Source organism: Panthera onca, chromosome E2 (genome assembly GCF_046562875.1).
Source record: "Panthera onca isolate mPanOnc1 chromosome E2, mPanOnc1 haplotype 2, whole genome shotgun sequence".
NCBI lineage: Eukaryota > Metazoa > Chordata > Mammalia > Carnivora > Felidae > Panthera > Panthera onca.
In genome coordinates, this window is record NC_138353.1 from 22,815,392 (window position 1) to 22,839,614 (window position 24,223).

The 24,223-nt window shown below is 50.7% G+C and overlaps 2 protein-coding genes across 7 annotated transcripts in view; one reads left to right on the plus strand and one right to left on the minus strand.

Annotated features, from left to right (window-relative positions):
- Positions 1–254: 254 nt before the first annotated feature.
- On the plus strand, positions 255–10,237 carry CE2H19orf12 (chromosome E2 C19orf12 homolog). 6 transcript variants are annotated; one of them, XM_078438539.2, is made up of 4 exons: positions 441–553; positions 2,192–2,448; positions 5,629–5,798; positions 9,174–10,237. In XM_078438539.2, exons 3-4 carry the CDS (start codon positions 5,639–5,641, stop codon positions 9,437–9,439), a joined length of 426 nt encoding a protein of 141 aa, XP_078294665.1. In that variant the 5' UTR covers positions 441–553; positions 2,192–2,448; positions 5,629–5,638; the 3' UTR covers positions 9,440–10,237. The 6 variants fall into 6 exon arrangements, with proteins under 6 accessions (XP_060506838.1, XP_078294665.1, XP_060506839.1 ...); XM_060650856.3 differs by lacking the exon at positions 441–553 and adding an exon at positions 586–879; XM_060650858.3 differs by lacking the exon at positions 441–553 and adding an exon at positions 586–879 and having other exon boundaries at positions 2,192–2,338.
- Positions 10,238–11,488: 1,251 nt separating this feature from the next.
- PLEKHF1 (pleckstrin homology and FYVE domain containing 1) overlaps positions 11,489–24,223 on the minus strand; it is a 38,796-nt gene continuing 26,061 nt past the window's right edge. Inside the window, exon 3 of the transcript XR_009615398.3 lies at positions 11,489–14,850. The gene's annotated coding sequence lies outside the window, so the exon portion shown is untranslated. The remainder of the gene's footprint in view (positions 14,851–24,223) is intronic.

Below are 24,223 nucleotides of genomic sequence, written 5' to 3' on the forward strand. Positions count from 1 at the left end.
AACAGTCTCCCCAACCTCAGCTTTGTCCTGGAAGCTGGAGTCCCCTTCCCTTGGAACCCTGGGAGTAAATCGAGCGCTTAGCCTTTCAACCCCCCAGACCCAGAGGCGTCTGGTGCCAGCACCGGCTTCCAGCTTATGTTGGACTTTGGCCCATACATTCACCGAACATTAATTTAGTACCTTTGGCTTCCCGTGGTTGCTGGGCTTCCCGTGGTTCCCATGATCGCTGAGGGGAGGGAGGATAGTCCCTAGGCCTGAGGGTCAGAGATCCTGAATCAAAGGTCAAAGGGAAAGAGGATCCCAGGAGGCCTTTCCGGGCTTGAGGGAGTTGCAAGGTGCCAAGCGCATCTAAAACGTGTGCGGGCTGGGGTAGAGGACAGGGGATGGACGCGCTGGAGCGCAGCTTGGGGACCACGGTGACTTCAGCCTGCACGGCCCAGCCTGTCGGAGGCCTGGGCCCGGAGGAGGAGGAGGGGCGCCGCCTGCGCCCTCGGGCTCCGCGGCGAGCCTGGGCCCGGCCGGCTGCGGGAGCGCGGCGCTACGCGGCGCCGGGGTGAGTGGCGGCCGGAAGGCCCCCCTTGCGGGCGAGCCGGAAGGCGGGAGGGCGGAGCCCGGGCCGCCGCGGGTGCCGGGGGACGCTCGGCGGCGCGGGACTCGGGTCGCGCGGGTCTGGGGCTCCCGGCGGCGACGCGGGCGGCGGGCCGCCTCCCAGCGGGGGGAAGGGCCTCCGTGCGCCGGCGTCGCGCGGGGTGAGGCCGGGCGCCCAGGAGGTGGGGCCGGGAGGCCTGCGGGCTGCCGGGCCTAGCCTGTCACGTTGCTAGGGTATTCATTTTCCATATGAAGACACTGAGGCACGGAGAGGCTGACGTCACATCAGAAGTAAGCAGTAGCAGCCGAGCTGGGTTTAGAACCCGGGCTGCCAGACTTGGGGGTGGGGGCTCGTACGCAGCGGTGCGCCACGCAGTGACCCGGGTTTGTGTGTTTGTGTGACCTCCTCAGTTACCCACGTGTATGTGTCCTCCTCAGTAACCCGGTGGGTGGGTATCACCCTCCTCAGTGTCCCAGGTGCGTGGGCGGGGGGGCGGGGGGGGGGGGCAGGATGGAGTCCTAGTTAGGATACCGGGTGAGTCAGCACCCCTGGACTCGCCCTATGGGGAATGTTTAGAGATGACCCGAATGGATGTCAATGATTTAGGAGGGGCGAATTAGTTTGGTGAGGACAGGTGGCTTCTTTAGCCTTGAAAAAAGGAAACAGACTTTGAGAGGCTGCACAGCGGCCTGTTCATGGGCCAGGTAGGTAGGTAGGTAGGTAGGTAAGGTCACTCTGCCCGGGCCTGTGACAGAGAGAAGGCAGTACCTGCTTTGCTTTGGCCTCCTTGGTACAAGAAGATAGGCCAGGGCGGCTTGCTCTCTTGATGTTTTTTTTTCTTTTTTTTTTTTTTTTTAAGTTTATTTATTTATTTTGAAAGAGAAAGAGCATGAGCGGTGGAGGGGAAGAGGGAAAGGGCGCGTCAGAGAATCCCAAGCAGGCTCCGCACTGACAGTGTGAAGCCCCACTGGGGGCTGGAACTCAGGAACCGCCAGATCATGACCCGAGCCGAAGTCAAGAGCTGGACGCTTGCCCACAGAGCCACCCAGGCGCCCTGCTCTTTCGATTTTTTACAAGAAATCTGAAATCAGATGTATGTGAAATCAGATCTCTTAATACTGGCAACCAGCTGAGTTTTTAAAAAGTCTATGGGCGGGGCGCCTGGGTGGCTCAGTCAGTTAAGCAGCCGACTTCGGCTCAGGTCTGGATCTCGCGGTCCGTGAGTTCGAGCCCCGCGTCGGGCTCTGTGCTGACAGCTCAGAGCCTGGAGCCTGTTTCGGATTCTGTGTCTCCCTCTCTCTGACCCTCCCCCGTTCATGCTCTGTCTTTCTCTGTCTCAAAAATAAATAAACGTTAAAAAAAAAAATTTAAAAAAAAAGTCTATGAGCTAATCTGACAATGCTGCTGGGATCCAGGAGTAACCCTGGCCCCAGGGCATACAGAGGTGGGAAGACCAGGTTTACAGGAGCCAGTGCACACAGTGGAAGTTGATGACTTCCAACAGACGAGTAGAAAGTACTGAAGATTGCAGGTGAGCAAGATCTCTGTCTGAGTCCTTAGGGGCTTGCTTTTCTAATTTTTTGTTTTTTGTTTTTTAAACAGGGTGCATGGAGGTCTGTGTTAGCGCTGAAGCCCCCCTCTCTCTCCTGTCTCACAATCTGGTCCGTCTCAAAAAGCCGCGCTGCAGTCTCAGGGATGGGCTCATCTCCCTCTTTCCCAGAACCTTGCTGTAATCAGCAGACCAGCCTGGTGCGTGGAGAAAACCAGGGCTGCAAGTTGGCATTTGCCTTCCCTGTGGCTGGCAGATGGGCTTTCTGTGACCAGAACCTGTTTTGTGGACAAATCTGATTCTGAAATAGGTGTGATATGGGAGGGGAGGCCCCATTCCCACTCTCTGAGGTCTGTCCCCATCAGAGTACTCTTCCTCCCTCCTCCCTCCTTCCTCGCTTCCCTGTTGCTTACAGACAAAGGCAAGCTTGGAGTGGGAGAAGGAGCAGGACTGCTTCCTCCCTCAATCTGGCAAGCCTGGAGAAGTCAGGAGGCTGAGCTTTTTAGCAAGGAGTCAGGAGATGGGGTTACAAACCTTTCTTCCACAAGAGTCTATTGATGCTCTAGCTTCTAAAATGATTCCTGCAAGGAAATTAAGCCAGCTTTCTCTTGGATTGAGGCAGCCACAGTGCCACTGCTTTCTGTGGTGTAGAGCTATTGAGCCCAGCCAGAGTTGGGCCACTTCTTCCCCTGCCCTCCCACACACCGTGACACCTGCTGGTCCTCCAGTTCTGCAGAGCCCTGGGCCTGTGCCTTGTGCTGGTCTGCCTGGGCAAAGTGGAGGTTGAGAACAGCACTTGCACAACGATGCCTTATGAGCCCCTGTGGGTTTATGTAAAGTCAATCAGAGCAGGTCGGAAGCTAGGGTTTTTTTGATGGACAATAGAGCGTGATGTGGCTGTTTCCTGCCTCGTTTACATGTGTTTTCTTGCTGTGCAGAAACGGTTTCGAGAGTGCAGATCATAATGCTGCAGAAAACCTGTTTTAGGAGTGGTGTCTGGGCAGAGTGCACTGGCCAGGAGGCCAGCCTTGCAGACCACCCTTGGGGTCTTCATGTGCCCGGAAATGGGAAGCTCACTGCAGCTTCCAGAGGGGCTTTCCTAGGACGGGAGCTTTGTCTCCCTTTCCCTAGCATAATTGACTGATAAAAAGCTAGATATAAACCAGATATAAAGTATACAATGATTAGACGTTCTACAGGAGGGTTTTTAGCTTTTTGAAAGGCTTGACCATGAAATTAAATGCCTTTGGTTATCAATATTTGAAATAAATGAGCATTTGAAATAAAACTCATTTTGTTTTCATAGCTTCACAGGACCATGGCTACTGGGTGAATCAAGTCCCACCCTCCATCCCCTCATGTTGTAGTGACTTCTGCTGTGTGCAGTCCCTTAGCTCTTGTAATGCTATTTTACTCTTGTGACACTTGTGAGTGGACAAGTCTTGACCCGCAAGTGGGCTGCCTTCCAGGGAGGAGAAGGCAGCATGTACTCTGCGAGAGGCTGCCAGTAGTGAGCAAAGGTGCCTGGAAGCCGGGAGGTGCCTTGATGGGTCCAGGACACACGCAGCCAAAGCAGGAACAGGCATCCTGACTTCTCCTCCAGTCCCTCGAGCGGCCCTTCAGGGCCTGCCCCTCATTGCCTCTATACCCCACTTGGTCAAACAGACGCATTCGGGGGATGCTTGTTTGCAGTTTCTGAACTTGAGGACTAAGTAAGAGATGTCAGATGTCCCGGGTCACGCTCTCTTAGGGTCTTGCTGTCCAAAGTGGGGTTAGAAGACCAGCTGGAGGCTTGTTCGAAATGCACAATCTCAGCCCACTCCTACTGGCTGTACTTAGCAAGGTCGTCAGTGGTTCCTGTGCACTGTGGAGAATCACTGATCTCAAGAATATTGCAGGGACCAGAGCACAGGAGACTTCTTACCTCTCTGGGGACTGCACAGAAGTTCTGAAACCTGACTGTGGTGATCCAGCAGGCCCACACACTTCGTTCTAAGGGCTCAAATTGCTCTCCCAGGATTGGGAGGGTAATTTTACATTAGAGGCTGGTTCTGGATTATCCTTGGGTCAAAAAGAAGATGTAACCAAAAGATATTGAGCAACAGGGTCTGCCCCAAACTTTGCAAGTTCCTTTAGCAACATTCCTTTAGCAAATGTGTCAGCCCTGAGTGAAAACGGGAGCGATGGAAAGGAAGTGCCCACTGAGTCTTGCGTTCAGCTGAAGCAGGAAGGAGAAGCACCAGCTCGGGCCGCTTTGATTTTAGCCCCCAGCCCAGGCAGGTGGCCCATCAGTGTAGTGGCTCTCCATTCACGCCCACCCTGGGTCAGAGCCCACCCTGCCCTTGCCCTGCCTGCCTGCCAGTTTCCCCCAGTATGGCAAACGATTTCCTGACCTCAGAGAAGTTTTCTAAGGTCATTGTTCCAAAGGCCCATCTGTCTCTGTCCAAACATATGCAACCCCCTGGAATTCTTTGGTTTATTTTATTCTCCGATTGTTTCATATTACCATGTCATCCTGTCTCTGTCTTTGATACCCCACATGCAGAACTGGTTTGGGTTTAGGAGTGGTGTGTGTCAGTAACAGAATGTCCATTTATTTATTTTTTACATTATATTTATTTATAAGAGAGAAAGAGAGAGAGAGGCACAGCACAAGTGGGGGAGGGGCAGAGAGAGAGGGAGACACAGAATGGGAAGCAGGCTCCAGGCTCTGAGCTGTCAGCACAGAGCCTGATGCGGGGCTCGAACTCACAAACCGTGAGATCATAACCTGAGCCCAAGTCAGACGCTTAACCAACTGAGCCACCCAGGCGCCCCCAGAATGTCCATTTAGAGCCATCATGTCTCAGGGCCTGCAGTATTCCAGACTCACACTGGCCACTTTGCATCCATTCTACTTATACCTTTCAAGAATCCAGCTTGTAGGTGGTTTGTCTCCATATTACAGGTGAGGAATGTGACGGTCTGCTCAGGGTCATGCAGCGGGCAAGTGCGGGCACAAGTCCGTGTGGTCTCACAGCCCAACACTTTCCCCTTTACTGGCTTGGCGTGAGCTCAGTTGCACTGTCACACAAAAGAGGACTCGAGGCCAGGACTTTCTGCACCCTGCCAGGCTTTGCACACTGGGGATGCCTGAGCCAGCAGGACGGTCGCTGATGCAAGAGAGGTCAGTCTTGCCTCACTTGTGGTGAACCGGTAGAGCCTGCAGTTGGGGTTGCTCCTTAATCTGTCCTAAGTCAGAAGTTAAGCAGAGAGAAAAGAAGACCTTTCACCCATTCTGCTGATTCTGTTTGCTTGTTAACTAAATGCTACCCTGCTTTGTCTGTGACAACTTTTCACGTGACGGAGTGCTGTCGGTCGTGCGTATGGTGGAGCTACTGTTCTCTACTGAAAAATGAGGACTCTTCCTCAAAACTCTAGGGAGAGTAACATTTGGGTGGAAATACACTGACACCCATTGAAAGTCTCCCTCTGAAATGCTTCCTTTGAGGCTTGCCGAGATGCCCGTCGTGGTAGGAGACATCATGAAGCTGCTCTGCTCCATTTCCGAGGAGAGGAAAATGAAGGCGGCCGTCAAGCACTCTGGGAGGGGCGCCCTGGTCACAGGGGCCGTGGCCTTCGTCGGGGGCCTGGTTGGAGGCCCACCCGGACTAGCTGTTGGTAAGCGTGAATCCCTTGCAGGGGCGGCCAGCCTGGTGGGTGTTGTGAAAAAGGCCTTTGAGACCACGGAGACCTCATAAAGGTCTCTGTCCCGTGTGAGATGTTCAGTCAAGTTGCTTCTGTGAAATGATCTCTGTGTACATAATGTATCCTATTGAAAACGCAGCTTCTGAGTGTGAATGTCTCAGAAGTGCAGGGCGTTCTTGGAAATGGCATGTGTCATGCAGACCTGGGGGATGCCTCTCCCCGCAGGGGTGTGTCCTAGAGTCCAAAGATATCGGAGTGTCCTGGGTCCCTTGGATAGTCTCCTAACCCCGTCACCATTGCATATCACTGCAGAAGGGAACCAGGGAGGAGGCTGGGATTTGCTGAGCACCTGCTAGGAGCACATGCTGTCTGGCCATTTTACATAAGCCCATTCAGAGAGACTGCCCCATTCTGAAAGCAAACAATCTAATGCAGAAACAGCAATAAACTATGCTAGAGTGGCCATCCCTGCCCCTTTCTTTTGCCACCTGCTTCTATTTGAGAGCCAGTTTCTGGCAATGAATGGAGGTTTGGCTGATTTTCCCATCATTCCTTGGAGATAGGATGAGGTTGCTTCCTTTGGCTTAGGAATAGGAAGGAAGAATTCCTGTGTGGCCTGAACTGTGGGCTAGGGTGGCATTAGTGAGCTGGCTGCTGTGTGGGCCTGACTTGAGGAGGGGCTGGATTATGCCTCCCTTGAGGTGCCTCAGATGGACCCTGAAACATAGGAGCATTGGCTAAAGACATGGTCTGCTGCATTGGGCTCAGTGAATCCTTAACTGAATGCCTGCCTTGTGCTGGGGAGGCTGTGCTGGGGACATCGGAGAGCTCAGAGTCTGGTGGAAATCCTGTCTGTACACGAGTATAGGCTGGAGAGGTGACTGTGTGTCTGCCAGGTTGGCTTCTGTTTCCCAGCTCCCCAGCATGGCTTCCTGCTCTGTTCTGCCTTTCTATAGCAGGATGGGCATATCCGAGGACATTTCATGAAGCTGAGATCACACTGGGGAGTAAATCAGCATGTGGGTGGCCCCAGACCTTCCACATGTACATTTCCCTTTCCAAACTGTGAATTAGTGAGTCCTGACTTCAGCTTCTCACCATCCAACAAGCAGCCAGTGAGGGCGGAGACCAGGCCATTGCCTCTTTCCTCAGCGACATTCTGTATCTTTGTCCCACCCCATCTAGTGCACTCAGGGGCGGTCTTGATAGGATCGTTTATCATATAGCTGTTCTCAGATGCCATTGTGGGAGCATATATTTTATTCGGATTATGTAAAAGCTGGTGGAGAACAGGATGTCTGCAAAGAGAACCCGGGGGATTCGCTACTTGCAGCCCCTGCTCGTGGGCGGGAGTATCATTTTACCCAGAAAACAAAGGAATTTTCTCTTCTCCAAAGAGTTAGTAATTTGCTGGTCGATATTCCTGGCGACTTTTTGCATTAAGTGCTGCTCTAAATCAAATATTGATGTTCTCATAAAGGTTTAGTGCAGATGTGTGCAACTCTTGTCGACTCTAAGCACTTCACGGGTGTCATGGGGAAAAGTTCAGTAAAACTTGTAAATTACTGATTTTCCCTCCCCAGAATCCTCCCTGCCTTAGGAGCAGAAGGGGAGCCTGTCCAGGGGCAGTGCTGAGGCTCCAGGACTCTATGTTGGCCTGGTCTCTGTCTCAGGGGAGGGTGTGCTTCTTGAGAGGGTGCAGGTTTACGGCGTGTGTGTAGGGTCCAGCCTACATACGGGTCCTCCCTGGCCCGGGGCTGTATTCTTTCAGATAAACCTCTTATTTGGGAGCCGTAGTAGATGTACAGAGAAGTTGGCAGGACCATGCAGAGAATTCCTGTATATCCCTCACCCGGTTTGTGTTCCCCTAACATTAACGTCTTGTATTACAATGGTACGTTTGTCAAAACTAAGAAGCCAACACTGATACCTGACTATTAGCTATTCTCCAGACTTTATTTGGATTTTGGCAGTTTTTGCATTAATGAACTTTTCCTGTCCCCAAATCCAGCTCAAGATATCACACTGCATTTAATCCTCATGTCTCCTTAGCCTCCCCTGGTCTGTGACGGTTTATCAGACTTTGCTTGTCTTTCACAGCCTGGGTAGCTTTGAGGAATATTGGTCAGGTATTTGTAGAATGCCTCTCCGTTTGGGTCTGCCTGATGAGTTTCTCGTGATTAGCCTGGGGTTATGGACCATGGAAGGAGGTGGTGTGCCTATTTCATAGTGCCATTTCAGGGACACGTGACACCCACAGGGCCTCCCTGGTGACACCCACCTTGCTCACCTGGTTAAGGTGGTATTTGCCAGGTTTCTCCACTGTGAAGTTACCGTTTCCCATTTCCATGCTCTGCTCTACTCGTTGGAAGAGAGTTGTCATGTCCAGCTAGCTGGGCTGCATATTTTAAATACCTGATCATTGATATTTGAAAATCATGGGACCTTTTGAAGATACAAATCTAGCATTCTGTGCAGTACCAATGGGTTGGCAAGGGGTGGCCACGGCCCATTTAGACAGGGAAACAGCTCCCTGTCACCCACAGGCTCACCCAGCCTTCCTCATTCCTCTCAGCCCCCTGCCTGGCCCCTGAAGGCACTAGGGTTTGAGACCTCTGCCCCAGGGTGCCTTTCTGTAACAAGCCTGCATCCCACTTGATTAGACAGGACTTTCCGTTGACATAAGGGCATCAAGTCCCCAAATCGTGCGCCTTAAATTTGATCATAAATTTACATTTAAAAACACTGATTATGCCCTTTTGGGGCTGCTGAAAAAGAAATAGTTGAGTAAGTTAAATCTGATATTTATCATCATACAGCTCTGGAGGGGTTGCATTAAAAATAGTTGTTTCAAGAGTAAAGGTCTCCTTATCTGTCCCCAGGGTCCTTTAAGCACATGATTTCACTAGAAATTTCCAAAGTGCAGGGGCAAAGAGCATATTAGACACTCAATGGAGAAAACTCTGCCTCACCACTGAGATAATTCTCCTTGAAAATGCACTTGATCCCAGCTCTCTCCTTTCAGATGAGGGAGATTTTTGTGGGAAGCATGGGAGCCTTTGGCCCCTGGAAAAGATTGTAGTTAGCACAGCTATGAGGTGGGAGACGCTTCGTGCAGAGCTTAAGGAAGGGCATGCTTGGGTGTCAATTATACGGACCCAAATGGACTAAAGACCACATAAACCTCTGCCCCCCGCACTGTGGGGTAGAGCGGGCACAGAGCCGAGCCCGTTCTGGCCCTCCCTGAATGTGCCTACTCGTCATGGTGGTGGACGTGCTCTCTGCAAGAACCTGAGACCGTCATTTACGATTACGGCCCAACTAATTAAGCCTTCCCTTGTTTTCTAGGGGGGGCCGTCGGGGGTCTATTAGGTGCATGGATGACAAGCGGACAGTTTAAGCCAATTCCTCAGATCCTAATGGAGCTGCCACCCGCTGAGCAGCAAAAGCTCTTTAATCAAGCCACCGCCATCGTCAGGCACCTGGAGTGGATGGACGCCGTGCAGCTGACCACGCTGGTCATGGGCAGTGAGGCCCTGCAGCAGCAGCTGCTGGCGATGCTGGTGAACTATGTCACCAAGGAGCTCCAGGCCGAAGTTCAGTACGATGACTAGGTCGTTCCTCCTGGGACGCAGGGGTCTCGTGTACGTGATTCAGACCCACAGAAGGGGACAGGGGGTTTGGGAAAGCCCCACATCATCAGTGTGTTACCTTGCGTGGAATGAAAGCTGCTGGAGAGGTTACTGCGGCGCGGTATCATGCTCTGGAGATTATTTATGAAGATGTCGTGTTTTGGGGTCGCGCGCACTAATATGCACTGACCACCCTGTGGCTGGAAGGCTGGTGAAGAGCGACATCAGTGACAGCTTTCCGGGTCCACTGTTACTCACAAGGCAGTGTGGCGGAAGGCCCTTGTGTTCCACCTCCCCACCTGTGAAGGAGTCCTGTCCTAAGCACCTGTTAGAGGACGCCTGTCCTAAGCACCTGTTACGGGACCTGTTCCTCCCCTGGGGCCCTGGGTCTCAGGACCTGGGAGCTGGCCCATGAGGGAATCACATTTCCCTCATGTGCCCCTTCCCTGGCCAGTGACTTCCAAGTGTCCCTTCCACGGAGGGGCGGTCGGCATGTTGAGTGAAGCCACAACATCAAGGCCCCCAGCCCTTCTCCCACGTGGCATACCTGGGCTCTCACCGTCCCAGGGGCTTACTCTCCCCATCTGAAAAGTCATGGTAGTTCTTGAGGTTTGCTTTTCAAATTAAGTACTTTCAGTAAAAAGTGTTGCTCTTTCTGAATTGATAGAATCTAGGAAATGCGTCCACCCTAAATTCTCCCTTAATACTATATTCACTTTGTTTTCGGAACCGTAACTTGACTAGGTGTTATCAAATTGCAATAAATGTTTTCTGAACAGGCCTCTTCTCACATATTTTGTGTAAAGCATTTCTAACACCTGGAGTGCAAGGGAATGCTGGATTTGTGGCTCTAAAGGATGACAGAAGCCTCCCAAGTCCAGTGCTTGAGACCCAGTTTTCCAGGTTTCCTGCTTCAGCCTCCCTGTGCTGCCATGTGTGCACCCTGCCCTGAGCCTCCCCTACTCCCCTGGCACCTGCAGAATGCCTCTTAGGTCTCCAGGCCCTGGGCAGGACAGCAACTTGGGGCTCTCTCTGATGGGAAACGGCACGGGCCTCCCTGGGGGTACGGAGGAGGCCCTCCTAAGGAGAACCAGTGTTCCAGCTCTTCCATTGGTGTAAAGGAAACTTCAGGGTGAATTAGAACCCATGCTGATTAAGGAAGGATTGAGCCTTTATCTCACAGAAAAGGTGCTCTTTAGCTGGCCTCAGCTAACACAAGTTAGGTGCCCTGGCACAGGCCACACCCCTGGAACTGATTAAGCCACTGGTCATTGATGTGCTGTTTGAGTTAATGGGGTGCAGGTAGGGGGCCATTTGGATGGCTCTTCTAACTCATAGAGGGTGATTGGGAAGTTTGGGGAAGCCTCACCCATGCATTACTTCTGTGTTGGGTGGGCCTGACTCTCCCAGGCCCAGGGGACACAGGGGTCCTAGGTAAGAAGCCCTAGTGAAGCCCACTGAAGTGCCCCTCTGGCCTGCCTGCCTTGATTCCTTGGAAAAACACTGGCCCAAGTGTTGGGTGACCAATTATGGGTCAGATGGAGCAGGCCTTGCTGAATGAATTCACCCTTGACTAGCCGGGTCCTGGAGTGACCCATACTGGACTTTGGGCCCAAGAGGGCAGACCAGACCTTGAGTCCTGTCTTCCATAGGAAGTAAAAGCACTTTCCCTTCAGAATTTCCTTTCGGCTCCTATGGTTTTAGTATTCTTATTTCTGTGTCTTCTATGAAAAAATCTTCATTTATTTATTTTTCAATAGGTAACACCAGCCTGGTACAAAACTTAGAAGATGTCAGACAGTACAAATGTAAAAGCAAGCCTTCCTCTTGCAGGGACCCCTGTTCCAGTCCTCTCCCCAGAGTATTCCTTAACTCTGTTTAAACAGTCTTTTAAAACCATTCATTTCCTTTTATTTGTTAGTGTTTGCTGATGAAAGCTTAGAAAAATCCAGAAAAGGATGATGTTTTACCGCCTAGATTATCACTCTTTGTTTTTTAATGTTTGTTTATTTTGAGAGAGAGAGAGAGAGAGAGAGAGAGAGAGAGAGAGAATCCCAAGCAGGCTCTGAGGTGTCAGCACAGAGCCTGATACCGGGCTCAATCGCAGGAACCCATGAGATCATGACCTGAGCTAAAATTAAGAGTCAGATGCTCATGGGGCGCCTGGGTGGCCAGTTAGTTAAGCGTTCAACTTCAGCTCAGGTCATGATCTCACAGCCTGTGAGTTTGAGCCTCGTGTTGGGCTCTGTGCTGATGGCTCAGAGCCTGGAGCTTCTTCAGATTCTGTGTCTCGCTCTCTATCTGACCCTCCCCTGCTCACGCTCTGACTCTCTCTCCTGCAAAAATAAATAAACATTAAAAAAAAATTCAGACACTCAACTGACTGAGCCACCCAGGCACCCCTCAGAATATCACCCTTAACAAATTTGGTGTGTTTCATGCAAACCTTTTAATGCTATCTGTGCATATTTCCACCATATTTGCGTTCTTACTGTTTAGGCCTCTTTGAACACTTTTACCAATTAACATTAAGTAACATTTGTGATATAATTTAAAATTCCTTGTAAATATGTAATGGCTGTATAACATTCCATCACACTTAACCATATCCCTGGTATGGTTTCCATTGCTGCAGTGAACATTTTTGTGTTAACATTCGTTTCATATTTTACATTACGATAGTCTTTCAGATATATTCCTCAAAGTGAAATTAGTGTATTAAGAAGTATGCAATAGGGGTGCCTAAGTGGCTCTGGCAGTTGAGTGTCCAACTCTTGATTTTGGCTCAGGTTGTGATCCTAGGGTTGTGGGACTGAGCTCTGCATCTGGCTCTGCGCGGAGCATGGAGCCTGCTTGGGATTCTCTCTCTCTCTCTCTCTCTCTCTCTCTCTGCCCCTCCCCTGCTTGTTCATCCACACTCTCTCTCTGTCTCTCTCTCCAAAAAAACAATTTTAAGTATGCAATATATTTTTTTACATTTTAAATTTTATTTATTTTTGAGACAGAGAGACAGAGACAGAGTACTAGCAGGGGAGGGGCAGAGAGAGAGGGAGACACAGAATCCGAAGCAGGCTCCAGGCCCTGAGCTGCCAGCACACAGCCTGACGCGGGGCTCAAACTCGTGGACCGTGATATCATGACCTGAGCCAAAGTCAGACACTCAACAGACTGAACCACCCAGGCACCCCAGTATGCAATATTTTTTAAAGCTGTTATATCCTGTCAAAATTCTTTCTAGATAGTGTTAATAATCTGCTTTCCCCACAACAGGGTTTGGGGGTGCACATCTCACTGTATCCTCACCCAGAAATAGGATGGTAAGTGTCTTAAACTTTATTTGTTGAGTGATTACTGACATCTTGGCTTGATTAGTTTTTCTTTGATAGTGGGGTTGACAAGGCTGGGGTGACCTCCTGGTGGCCGTCTTCCCAGGTGGTGTTGAAAGCCCCCGGGTCCTACGGCCTGAGCAGAGGGCTGGCAATGGGCTGGCCCCCTGCGGCTGGCAGGGCAGTAGCTGGCTGGGCGGTGGCAGCGGGGTGGCCAGGAAACACTAGGGGGCTGCCAGCAGGGTAAGGAGGCAGCTGAGGAAGAAGCCTTGCTGGTGGTGGGGGGGACCCAGTAATTATAAAAAGAAACCATCTGTTCTGGGCCGGTTATTAACCTGCTTTGGGTGTTGACATGACAGCGCCGGGCAAGATTTTTCACAGGCAGATGGTGTATTTTTAGCTAGAATGAACTTTTTTATTTTTCTGTTTTTTTATTTTATTTATTTATTTTTTTGAGATGTCTGGCTTGGAAGTAAACACGACTGGGGTGTGTTGCAACGCATGGTGGGGAGGCTGTCAGGAATGGGGCTGGAGGTTTGGAAGGAAGCAATTCTCTCCCCATTAGTTATTGAGAGGTGCCATCTAGTGGTCAAGTATGCACATCCTCTGTCAGTTTCCCTCCCAGCCTTCTTGGGTTACCTGACCGGCCAGGACGTGGCTCCACCAGGATGCCTGTTATTGAGTTCCCCTTGGGAGGGCGGCTAGGGTCTTCCTGAGGTTTTAATAAGCCATGAACAGAACATCAGCCATATCTCCTGCAATCTTTTTGCATAGAAACCAGAATGTGTCTCAATCCTGAACAATCAACATATGGCAATTAAGAAATGCCAGGATTCATCTAAACCACACAGGGAAAGGGGGCTGACTGATGCGTTTTCAGTTTGTTGGGAGGAGGTAAATGGCTTTATTAACCAGAGGAGGCTTCTTGGACTATTTGATAACGGTGGGTCAGGAGGTGAAGCTCGAGCCGGCCAGCTGGATTGTAGCCTCAGGGCAGCTGTGGGTATCCCAAGTGCTGGCACACAGAAGGAGCCAGAGGTGATGGCTACTTACTTAATTTGTATGAGTTTTAAGGGAAGGACTTCACTCATTCTCATTTGCAAAGCAAATGCCAGGATAATAGCTTCTGTTTCATAACAATTAATTGGTAACAATAAATACAAATGATCAAACCCAGAACTGGCAGGGCTGCAGGAAGACACACACACACACACACACACACACACACACACACAGAGTGCTGGAGAAAATACTTGGTGATACAGTCTTTTGGGAGAGTGATTTGAAGAAAAAAAGTCACAGGAACCATAAAATTGTATACACTTTCCAGCCAACAAATTTCACTTCAGGGAAAACATTACAATAAAATAATTCAAATGGAAAAAGGATAAAGATATTCATAGCACTGCTGTTTATGGCAGCAGGAGAAAAGGGAACCAGCCCCAGTGCTGAGCAACAGGGACATAGTCAAACTGCATATGTGGGCAATATAATGGAATACTAATAGCCAATTTTAATAAGTAGTAAATGGGGATGGGTATATGAAATTCGGTAGAACTTCTCCATACACATTGTTTACCTTACAGCCGTTTCACCCTTCCATGCTTGGGGGGAATAAAGAAAAAGACAAATTCTAACAGGTGCTGGTGACCCTCCAGGCTTCCAAAGCGGTGAAGGCATGGTTCAGAAGAAGCAGTGTGCAGCAGACAAGAGGCCCTGCGTTGTGGGCATCTTGTGCCCCGAGGCGTTCTAGTGTTACGAAGTGTGAGTGCTTTACCTGTCCCTAAACCACACAAGGACCAGCCTGGTCCCCAGCTCCCTGGGGCTGCCTCCTGGGCTGGACTCGAGGCTGAGTCTTCACGAGCGTGCTCCGGGGGCCCTACCTCCTCAGAGGCATGGCCCCACTGTAACATGAACTCCTTGAGCTCCACCCCAGGCACGTGGCACTTGTACCCACGGACTCTGGCAGGAAGGTCAGCCATGCCGGGAACCATTTTGGATGTGGGATCTTCTCTCTAGTGTCTCACCAACAGAATCTAACACAAGCCACAAATGTGAGCCACATTTCTAAAAAGCAAGAAGAAACAGATGACATTCACTTAATAATGTAACTTAACCAAATAGACCAAATATTATCAACTTGTAATTGATATAAATGATTATTGAGATCTTTTCCTTCCTTTAAAATATTAAGTCTTTAAACCTGGTGTATAGTTTTTATACTTATAGCACATTTCCTTTCTTACTAGCCACATGTCAAGCCACATGTGGCCAGTGGCTACTGTATCAGGCGTCACAACTCTCTAAAATACATAATAGAAAATGTAAAGATGAAAGATTTTTCTTTTCCACTTTCTGTCCCTTCTTTGTTCTGAAGGGACCTCTTTCTGTCCCTTCTTTGTTCTGAAGTTCAGGATCTGGGCTTGTTTGAGGTCCTTGTTAGAGGTCAAGAGCAGGTTGGATGGTGTTGTGGGCTCAATTGTGTGCTCCCCAAATTCATAGGCTGGAGCCCTAACCCCCAATGTGATAGCATTTAGAGGTGGGGCCTTTGGGAGGTAATCAGGGTTAGATGAGACCATGGCCGGGACACCCATGATGGGATTAGTGCCCTTATGAGAAGAGACATCAGAGACCTCACTCACTATCTCTCTGTGAAGACACAGTGGAAAGACTGCAAACCAAGAGTTCTCACCAGAATGCAGCCACACTGGCACTGTCATCTTGGGCTTCCAGCTTCTGGACAGTGAGCAATAAATGTCCATTGTTTACATTAAGTACAAGCCCATTGTTGATGAGTACCCAGTCTTTGCTACTTTGTTGTGGCAGCCCAAGGCCACTGAGACAGATGGGGCACTGGAAGGTTGAGGACTTGCTGGTAACTCCCTCCTCACCCTCTCTAACTAGATTTAGGGGCAAGGGCATTTTCTCTCTGTATCTTGGGATAACAAGCTGGTCTGGTGTGTGGCTAAAGACCTTCTCCCTGGATGAACCTGACCATCCTCAGCAAGAGGGCTGCTTGCTGCAGCCACTAACAACCAGCCTTGTCCAGGGGCACCTGGGTGGCTCAGTCACTTAAGTGTGCAATTCTCAATGTTGGCTCAGATCATGATCTCATGGGTGTGGGATCAAGCCCCACATTAGGTTCTGCACTGCTTCGGATTCTCTTTGGATTCTCTCTCTTGCCCTCTGCCGTCTGCTCACTCTCAAAATAAATAAATAAAACTTAAAAAAAAAAAAAAAAAAGAACCAGACTTGTCCTTCCACCCTGGTACAGGCAGCCCACAGAGGCCTTCGATCCCTCCACTCTTCCCACACCCCTCCCAACCCCTGCCCCCGCACCTGCCTAAAGAACACCTGAACACAGACTGGTCTTACTTTTGGTTCATCATCGCTAAGCTCAGGGAGGTGGCAGTGTTGCAGGCAAGTATCCTGTATTCTCCCAGACCACTTCCGCTCCTGCTAACCTCTTCTCCCAGCTCCCACCCCTCCCCCTCTGCCTTCTCTGCAGTGTGGCATGGTGCCTGTTTCACTATAGAAAGGGAAGTGTTTGGGAGAGAACGTTCATTGCCCACACATCTCCTTGCCCTTGACTTGTGCCAGCCCCTCCTCTGGGCACCCCTCTCCCTCTGGAGGCTGCTGCTCCAGTCTTTCTTCTCCTTCCCCTTCATCACCATTTCCCACTCTGTGCAGGGTTTCGCCCATAAGCATGTACACATGCATTTCTTCCATACTAAAAAACAACAAAAATTTCAACAAGGGTACCAGGACAATTCCATGCGGAATAACTGTCTTTTCAACAGATGGTTCTGGGACAACTGTATAAAAAATGAAGGCGGGCAACCCCCCATCTGATACCATATAAAAAATTAACTCAAAATAGATCATTTCTTAAATAAAAACATGGGAATAACTCTTTATGATCTTGTATGAGTCAATGGTTTCTTAGACATGACACAAAAACACAAATGACAAAAAGAAATTGATAAATGGGACTTCATCAAGATTAAAAACTTTTGTATTTCAAAGGACACCATCAAGAAAGTGAAAAAAAATAACACAGGATGGGAGAAAATAATTACAAATCATGTATCTGATAAGGGACTAGTATCTAGAATATATAAAGAGCTCTTGGAACTTGAAAATAAAGAGACAAACAACCCAATTAAAAAATGTGCAAAGGATTTGAATAGACATTTCTCCAAAAAAGATATCCAGATGGCCAATAAGCACATGAGAGGGTGCTCAACATCATTAGTCATCGAAACAACAATGAGATGCCACTTCTCCCCTACTCTGATGGCTAAAATAAAAAAGGCAATAACAAGTGTTGATGAGGTCGGGAAGAAATTGGAACATTTATATATTGCTAGTGGGAACATAAAATGGTGCAGCCACTTTGGACAACAGTTTGGCAGTTCCCCAAAATATTAAACATAGAGTTACCATATGACCCAGCAATTCTACTCCTAGGTATATACCCCAGAGAACTGAAAACATGTCCACACAAAAACCTGTATGTGAATGTCCATTAGCAGCATTTTTCATAAGAATCAAAAAGGGTTAACAACCTAGGTGTCTGTCAGCTGATGAATGGATACACAAAATGCGGTATGTACATTGTCTGAAACATGCGATGGGATGTTATTCAGCAATAAAAAGGAATTATATACCGATACATGCTACAACAGGGATGAACGTGGGAAGATGCTAAGTGGGAGAAGCCAGTTGCAAAAGACAACATATTGTACGATTCCACTTGTGTGGAATGTCCAGAATAGAGACTGAAGGCAAATGGGTGGTTGTTAGGGGCCGGGGGAGGGGAGAACGGGCAGTGAGCACTCATGGGTGTGGGGTTCCACTCTGGCATGGTGAAAATCTCCTGGAATTAGATAGTGGGAACGGGTGCACAATCTTGTGAATGTACTAGCAATCACTGAACGGCAAACTTTAAAGGGCAGATAGATTTTATGGGATGTGAATTATATCCCAATAAAGCTGTTTAAAAAGCACCTCTGGGAGCGGCTGGGTGGCTCAGTCGGTTAAGCAACCAAATTCGGCTCAGGTCATGATCTCACGGTTTGTGGGTTCGAGCCCCGCGTCGGGCCCTGTGCCGACAGCTCGGAGCCTGGAGCCTGCTTCGGATTCTGTGTCTCCCCCCCTCTCTCTCTGCCCCTCCCCCACTTGCGCTCTAGCTCTCAAAAATGAATAAACATGAACATATATATATATATATACACACACATACATAAAGCACCTCTTCCATCTCTAGCCACTGCTGCGTTTCTCTTCCCCTTTGCAATGGAATTCTTCAGATGACTTCACCAGTTTGGGTCTGTTCTCCGGGTGCTTTCCAGCGGGCCTCTGCTCCTACCACCCCACTAAATGTTCTCCTGTCACAGCAGCCACATTGTAGGCGACCACTTCACGTGACATCCACGTTACTGAACACAGGCTGGCTCTTGGTCCTCATGCCACCCGATGACCCCCGTGGGCAGCGTCTGGCACGGCTGGGCCCCCTGCCGGCTGCCGCGCTCTCCAGGCCCTCCTCCGGCCTGGCCGGCTGCTCCCCAATCTCCACCTCCACCTCCGCGGCTCTGGCCTCCGGTCTGTCCTGTGGGGTTGTCCACGTGTGCAACAGCGTTTGTCAGCCTGGACTCTCGCCTGCGCTCTAGTCCTTCCCGTACAACTTTGCATTCAGTCTCCAACTTTACATGCCGAAACTGAGCTCCTGATACCCACACTCTCCGCTCAGAAACCATGACAGACAACCACCACTGGTTGGTGGCTGGCCCCCAGCCTTCTCTGTCTCACAAACCAGGAGCTTCACGCTTGCAGCTGCACTGACCTCTTTCTCTCACACCCTGTATCCAATGCACTGGCAGATTCTGTTGGTCCCACCTGCAAATATATCGGCGTTTAATGTCTTAGCACCTCTGCACGGAGCCTGGTGCCAGCCATCATCACCTCCCACCTCCTTAGCGGCTCCCAGGTTGCCCTCCCGGCCCCCGTGAGTCCAGTCCATGGCAGCCAGTGGTCCTGCTAAAAGGTGAGTCAGGCGTGCTTCTCTGCTGAAACACCTCCCATGACTCCTGTTACCTCGCTCCACGCAAAGCCAAAGTCCTTATGATGCCTCCAGGGCCCTGCTCCGTCTCCCCAGCCTTGGACATCTCCAGCAGCTCTCCCCTTCTCTCACTCTGCCAGCCACACCGGCTTCCTCCGTGCTCCTCCACCAGCCTGGGGACATCTCCACCCCAGGGTGTTTGCACTTGTTGCTTCCTCTGCCCGGGATGTTCTTCCCCCAAATATCTGCCTCACTTCCTTCAGGTCTTGACCCAAGTACACCTTTTCAGTGATGCCTTGTCTGGCCACTCGATCTGAAATTGTAGCCACCCAGCTCTCACCGTCCCCCTCTCTGTGTTGTTGTTATCTGTACACTCAATCCTTCTCAGATACTCCATTATTACAGGATCTACATCAAGGAGAAGGGTGTTGAGATTATCTCTTCAGAAACCAAATGAAAAAAGGCTCGTCAACAGAGCTGAACTAACAAGGGGCAGGCCGAGTGCCTCCATAGCGCACCCCTCTTGGTTGGGAATATTCCTAGTGCTGGAAAAGACCCCAGAGGTATGAAAGAGTATATTTTCCAGTTGTGCTTGTGGTCTGTCTCTCTCTCTCACACTGTGGTCTGTCTCTGTCTCTCACACTTTTACGAGTGTGAGCTCTGCAAGCGGAAGGATACAGCTCCACAGCTGTATCCCCAGTGCTATAGGTACTCAAGGGGCTCTTGTTGAATGAATGAATAAAAATAACACCGATGGGCTTCCTTGGGGTTTCATTTTCCATCTCACGTGCAGGCCCAACACCAGCACCACCTCAGTCTCCCACACCGGCTTCTCTTGAGCACAAGGAAAGGCCACATCCCACGAGCCCGCCGAGGTGAGCTCCGGAGTCAGGCTGCGTTCCAGGTGACTCCCCAGAGTCGCTGCAGTGAGAGAGCCCTACGGAACGCAGTGCTGGTGAGGCTGGTGAGGTGTGGAGCGTCTGCAGCCCACATCTGCTGGGGGGTGCAAACCGGCTCAACCACTGCAGGGGACAGCCGGGCAGCATGTGCTAAAGCTGCACATATGTATGTCCCGTGGCCCAGCACTGCCACCCCAATCATACCCTTGACAGAAATGAGAGCTTCGTCCACCAAAGACGTCTACGGAATGGTCATGGCCCCTTTTTTCGTGACGACCTGGAACTGCAAACAACCCAAATGCCCATCCACAGTAGAGAGGACATATGGTTGTGGAGGGCCCACCAAATAGAATATTCCACCACAATGCAAAACACCAAGTACACACAGATGCTTACAACAACACGGAGAGTCCTACAGACAGAATTTGAGCAAAGAAGTCTGAACAACAACAAAATCTTAGACTATGATTCTATCTATATGAAGTTAAAAAAAAAAAAAAACAGAGGAAAACTTACGTGAACACCAGTCCCTCGGAGGCAGGGACCCTTGGAAGAATCTGAGGGAGGCTTCTGGGTGCTGGAGATGCTCTGTATCTTGACCTTGGTGCTGCTCCTGTGGGCCACCTGTGTGTGTGTGTGTGTGTGTATGTGTGGAGTCTGAGCTGAACACTTAAGATCTGCGCACTTTACTGGATGTAGCTTAGACTTCGATAAAAAACCCAAAGGTCCCAGTGGGTACCCAAGGTGGCCAACTGCCCCCACTTCTGAACTTCATGTCCCGCCCCATGCTAATTTCCTCCTTGTACTGCTCTGAAGACATATCGATTTTCCTAACTGCTTACTCCTTGACCTTTGGAGAGGAGATCGATGTTCAACATACCCTGGACTGAACAGTGGAGGACATGGTACTCTCAGAAAGTACATCCTTGCTGAGCTCAGTGTCTCTGCGTCATTGTTGTCCTAACTTGATGGGGACTGGACGGGCTTTGTTTCCTCAAATCAGGTTTGCATCAGAATTATGTTTGTTCCTCAGAGTTTTGACTCATGTGATAATCAGCTTGTGAGACATTGAGGCTGCCTGAGTGAGATGTCGCTTTGTCTGTGACTTGAATAAAGGAAACAATCACTGTGTCCATTGTGCTTTTGAATGCTCTGTTTTCATATCTCGGAGCTGTTCATCATTGGGTGGGTTTCTCCCTAATTGAATTGAAATCTGCACACTGTCTTTGCCACAGCCTCATTGTGGGATGAATATGGGCCCCATTCCCTTTCCCTGGGCCCTCCTGAGAGCCAGGCTGCCACTCCCTGCCACGTGACTCAGGGCCACTCCTCTCTGTGCAGGTGGGAGACGTGGATATGGACCCTCACACCCCTCAGTATGTCCCCTCAGGCCTCCCAATTGTGCTGGTTGTCCAGACCCGGGTCCTGTGCCCACTCCTAGAGCCAGGATGTGGATGGCTCAGCTGTACTAAAGCCCGTGGCCAAAAGTAAGGAAGAGGGCTTCCCCAGGGGTGTGTGAGAAACACGCCTGTGACCGCCTTTATTCTCATGGCCCTATCACACTCACAACACTTCTGACAGCACATGTGGGGATTCTCCCCCACACCGAGCGATTCCCCACAACCAGCTGGGTGTCCTACAATTCAATTCAGTTCTGACCTTGTCCCCCTGGAGTTAGTGCAAATGCCACGGACAAGACTGCCCCCACTTCCGACGTCGATCGCAAGTCCCAGGGTGTCACCTGGGTCAGGGTTCCCATGACCCCCCTCCTTGGGTTTGATAATTTGCCAAAATAGCTCACAGGACTCGGTGAAAAACATTTACTGGTTTACTATAAAGGATATGATAAAGGACACAGATGACCAGCCAGGTGAAGAGATGTGTAGGGCAATACGTGGGAAGGGGTGTGGACCTTCCCCCTTCCCCAGCGCACCTCCCGTCCAGCAGTTCTACGTGTTCAACAGCCCAGAGTCTCTCTGAACCCATACTTCCGGGTGTTTTATGGAACCATCATCGTGACTGATCATTAACTCAGTTTCTGGTCCTTCTCCCCTTCCTGGAGAATGAGGAGTGGGACCGAAAGTTCCAAGCTTCTAATCATGGCTTGGTCTTGTCCACTAAGTACTGCATTAGGACATAAGGCACTCCTGTCACCTGGGAAATTCCAAGGTATTCAGGAGCTCTGTGCCAGGAATTGGGAGTAGAGACCAATATATACAAGTGTATTACTTCACTCCAGGAAACACCAGTGTGTGAGCACCCGAAGGAGAAATGTGTGCACAGATGAGCCATGGGCGCCCACCACCCCATGAACCCACTGCAGCAGCAGGGGGCAAGGAGCTGTGAGCAGGCCAGTGTTTCTTTTTTTTTTTTTTTTTTTTTTTTTTTTTTTTCAACGTTTATTTATTTTTGGGACAGAGAGAGACAGAGCATGAACGGGGGAGGGACAGAGAGAGAGGGAGACACAGAATCGGAAACAGGCTCCAGGCTCTGAGCCATCAGCCCAGAGCCTGACGCGGGGCTCGAACTCACGGACCGTGAGATCGTGACCTGGCTGAAGTCGGACGCTTAACCGACTGCGCCACCCAGGCGCCCCAACAGGCCAGTGTTTCAAGGTGAGGACACAAGTGCAGAACAGAAGATGTGGGGAGCCTGGGCCTGTCTTGGGGGTGATGACTGCATCCCAGCCCCTGCCCAGACTCCCTCTCACTGAGCTCCTTTGCCTTGACTCCACTCTTTTAGACCAGCTCCAGCCCAAGCCTGGGGAAAGAGATTAGCAAGTGGCTGGCTTGGGCCAAGGCTGAGAGGGTTCATCTACTTCCTGGGTGGGGGTGGGGACCCCAGGAGGCTTGGTTGGAATACAAAGGAAGGCATTTTGGCATTTTAAGAATGTTGGCAATTTGCAAACCGCATAAAGTTTCCTTTTGTACACACAAAGGAAGACTTGTGGGGTGTGTGTGTGTGTGGTTCCAGAATCCTGGAACCCTGGGTTTCTACAGCCCTGGGTGTTGCTGTGGGCACCCAGGGGTCCTGTTAAGCCCAGCTGTGCAGAGAAAGAATGGGCAGCACCAGCACTGGCTTCAGGCACCCGACTCCTCTCCCTCCCAACTTGGAGCCACAGTGGGCAGAAACCGTTCTCCGGAAAGTCTGTTATTTGGGGTCAAAATATTTGGCTGGACCCCCTGAAGTGACACTCCAGGGATTGAAATTTCCCCTTGTTTTTGCCCAGAAATATCTGGCTTGGTCTTTGCCCACCCCTCTTCTCTTCCTCCCTGCCTGCCCGCCTGCCTTTCTGTTTTCTGCATTGGAACATTTCAGTCAGAGCTGGGCTCTGTGGTGGTGAAGGGAGCTGGCAGGAGACAGGACTCTGGGAGGGACATGGGATAATGCTCTGGCCACAGCCTCTTATCTGGCACTGACTCTGACTCGTGTCAGGGGTGCACCTGCCCCTGGGGCCTCAGATTCCCTGCCCCAACAGTGAAGGAAACATGAGCTGCTCCTGAGAGCCTCCCTGGGTTTTCACTCTCCTTGTGTGACACCCTCCCCGCAACCGTCCTTACTCCCTATTCCTCCCTTGCACACTGCTCCAAAAGCTAGTCTGAGGCTTTGACATGGGGAGTCTGGGAAACTAGGAGGGAGGCTGAGAGGAGCGGAAGGTGTGTGTGTGTGCACGTGTGTGCACAGGGCTCCCTCTCTGCTGGGATAAAGACTATCTTGTGGGGTCTGGCCCATGCCCCTCTGTGGTCTTGCCTGAACTACTCCCCCCAGGGCCCTAAGGGAGCTCCTTCTGTGCCCGCTGTGCACCACAGGCTCCCTCAGTTTGGGCCCGGCTTGCCTGGAAAGGTACAAGAGTGGGGGGACAGGAAAGGGAAGGGTCAGGAGACCCCCCAGTGTCTGTCTCAAAGGCCTGGGTGCGGGCACCAGTGGAGACAGGATTAGCTGGTTAGGGGAAGCCGGTGGAGTCAGTTTCAGACACAGGGGCTCTGAGGCCCCAGTGACCCCAGCATCTTGCCATCATCCTCCATGAGCTAGGGGAAGTCTCAAGGCCACCTTCAAAGAAAGGCATCTGCAGAACTCTGCCGAGAATGTGAGGGCTGTAGGTGAATGGTGAATGGTGAATGAGTGGTCCCCCTGCCCTCAAGCAGCCTGGACTCCAAGGCCAGCTTTGGTGGGCACAGGTCTACTCAGACACCTCGTGACAGGTGGAGGGTGGGAGCCACAGCAGAGGCTGCAGGTGTTCTGGGAGCACGGATGGGACAGTCAATGCTGCCCTGGGACAACCAGGAAGGCTGCAGAGCAGAGGTGGCAGCAGCACTGGGGTCCACAGGGAGGCCCAAATTCATGGACAAAGGCAGATGCTGGGTTCAGAGTCGGCAAAGTCAGAGAAGAGAAGCCTGGGGTCTGGCTCTGTTGGGTTTGGTGACGCAGAATTCCTCCTGTGGCTCGTGGACCCAGCCCCAACATCTGAAATCCTGGCACA

Coding starts and splice junctions, on each gene's coding strand:
- CE2H19orf12 (XM_060650855.3), top strand. CDS start 384: ATGGACGCGCTGGAGCGCAGCTTGGGGACCACGGTGACTTCAGCCTGC. Junction 554..5,628: donor CGGCGCTACGCGGCGCCGGG/GTGAGTGGCGGC, acceptor GCTTCCTTTGAG/GCTTGCCGAGATGCCCGTCG. Junction 5,799..9,173: donor CCCACCCGGACTAGCTGTTG/GTAAGCGTGAAT, acceptor CTTGTTTTCTAG/GGGGGGCCGTCGGGGGTCTA.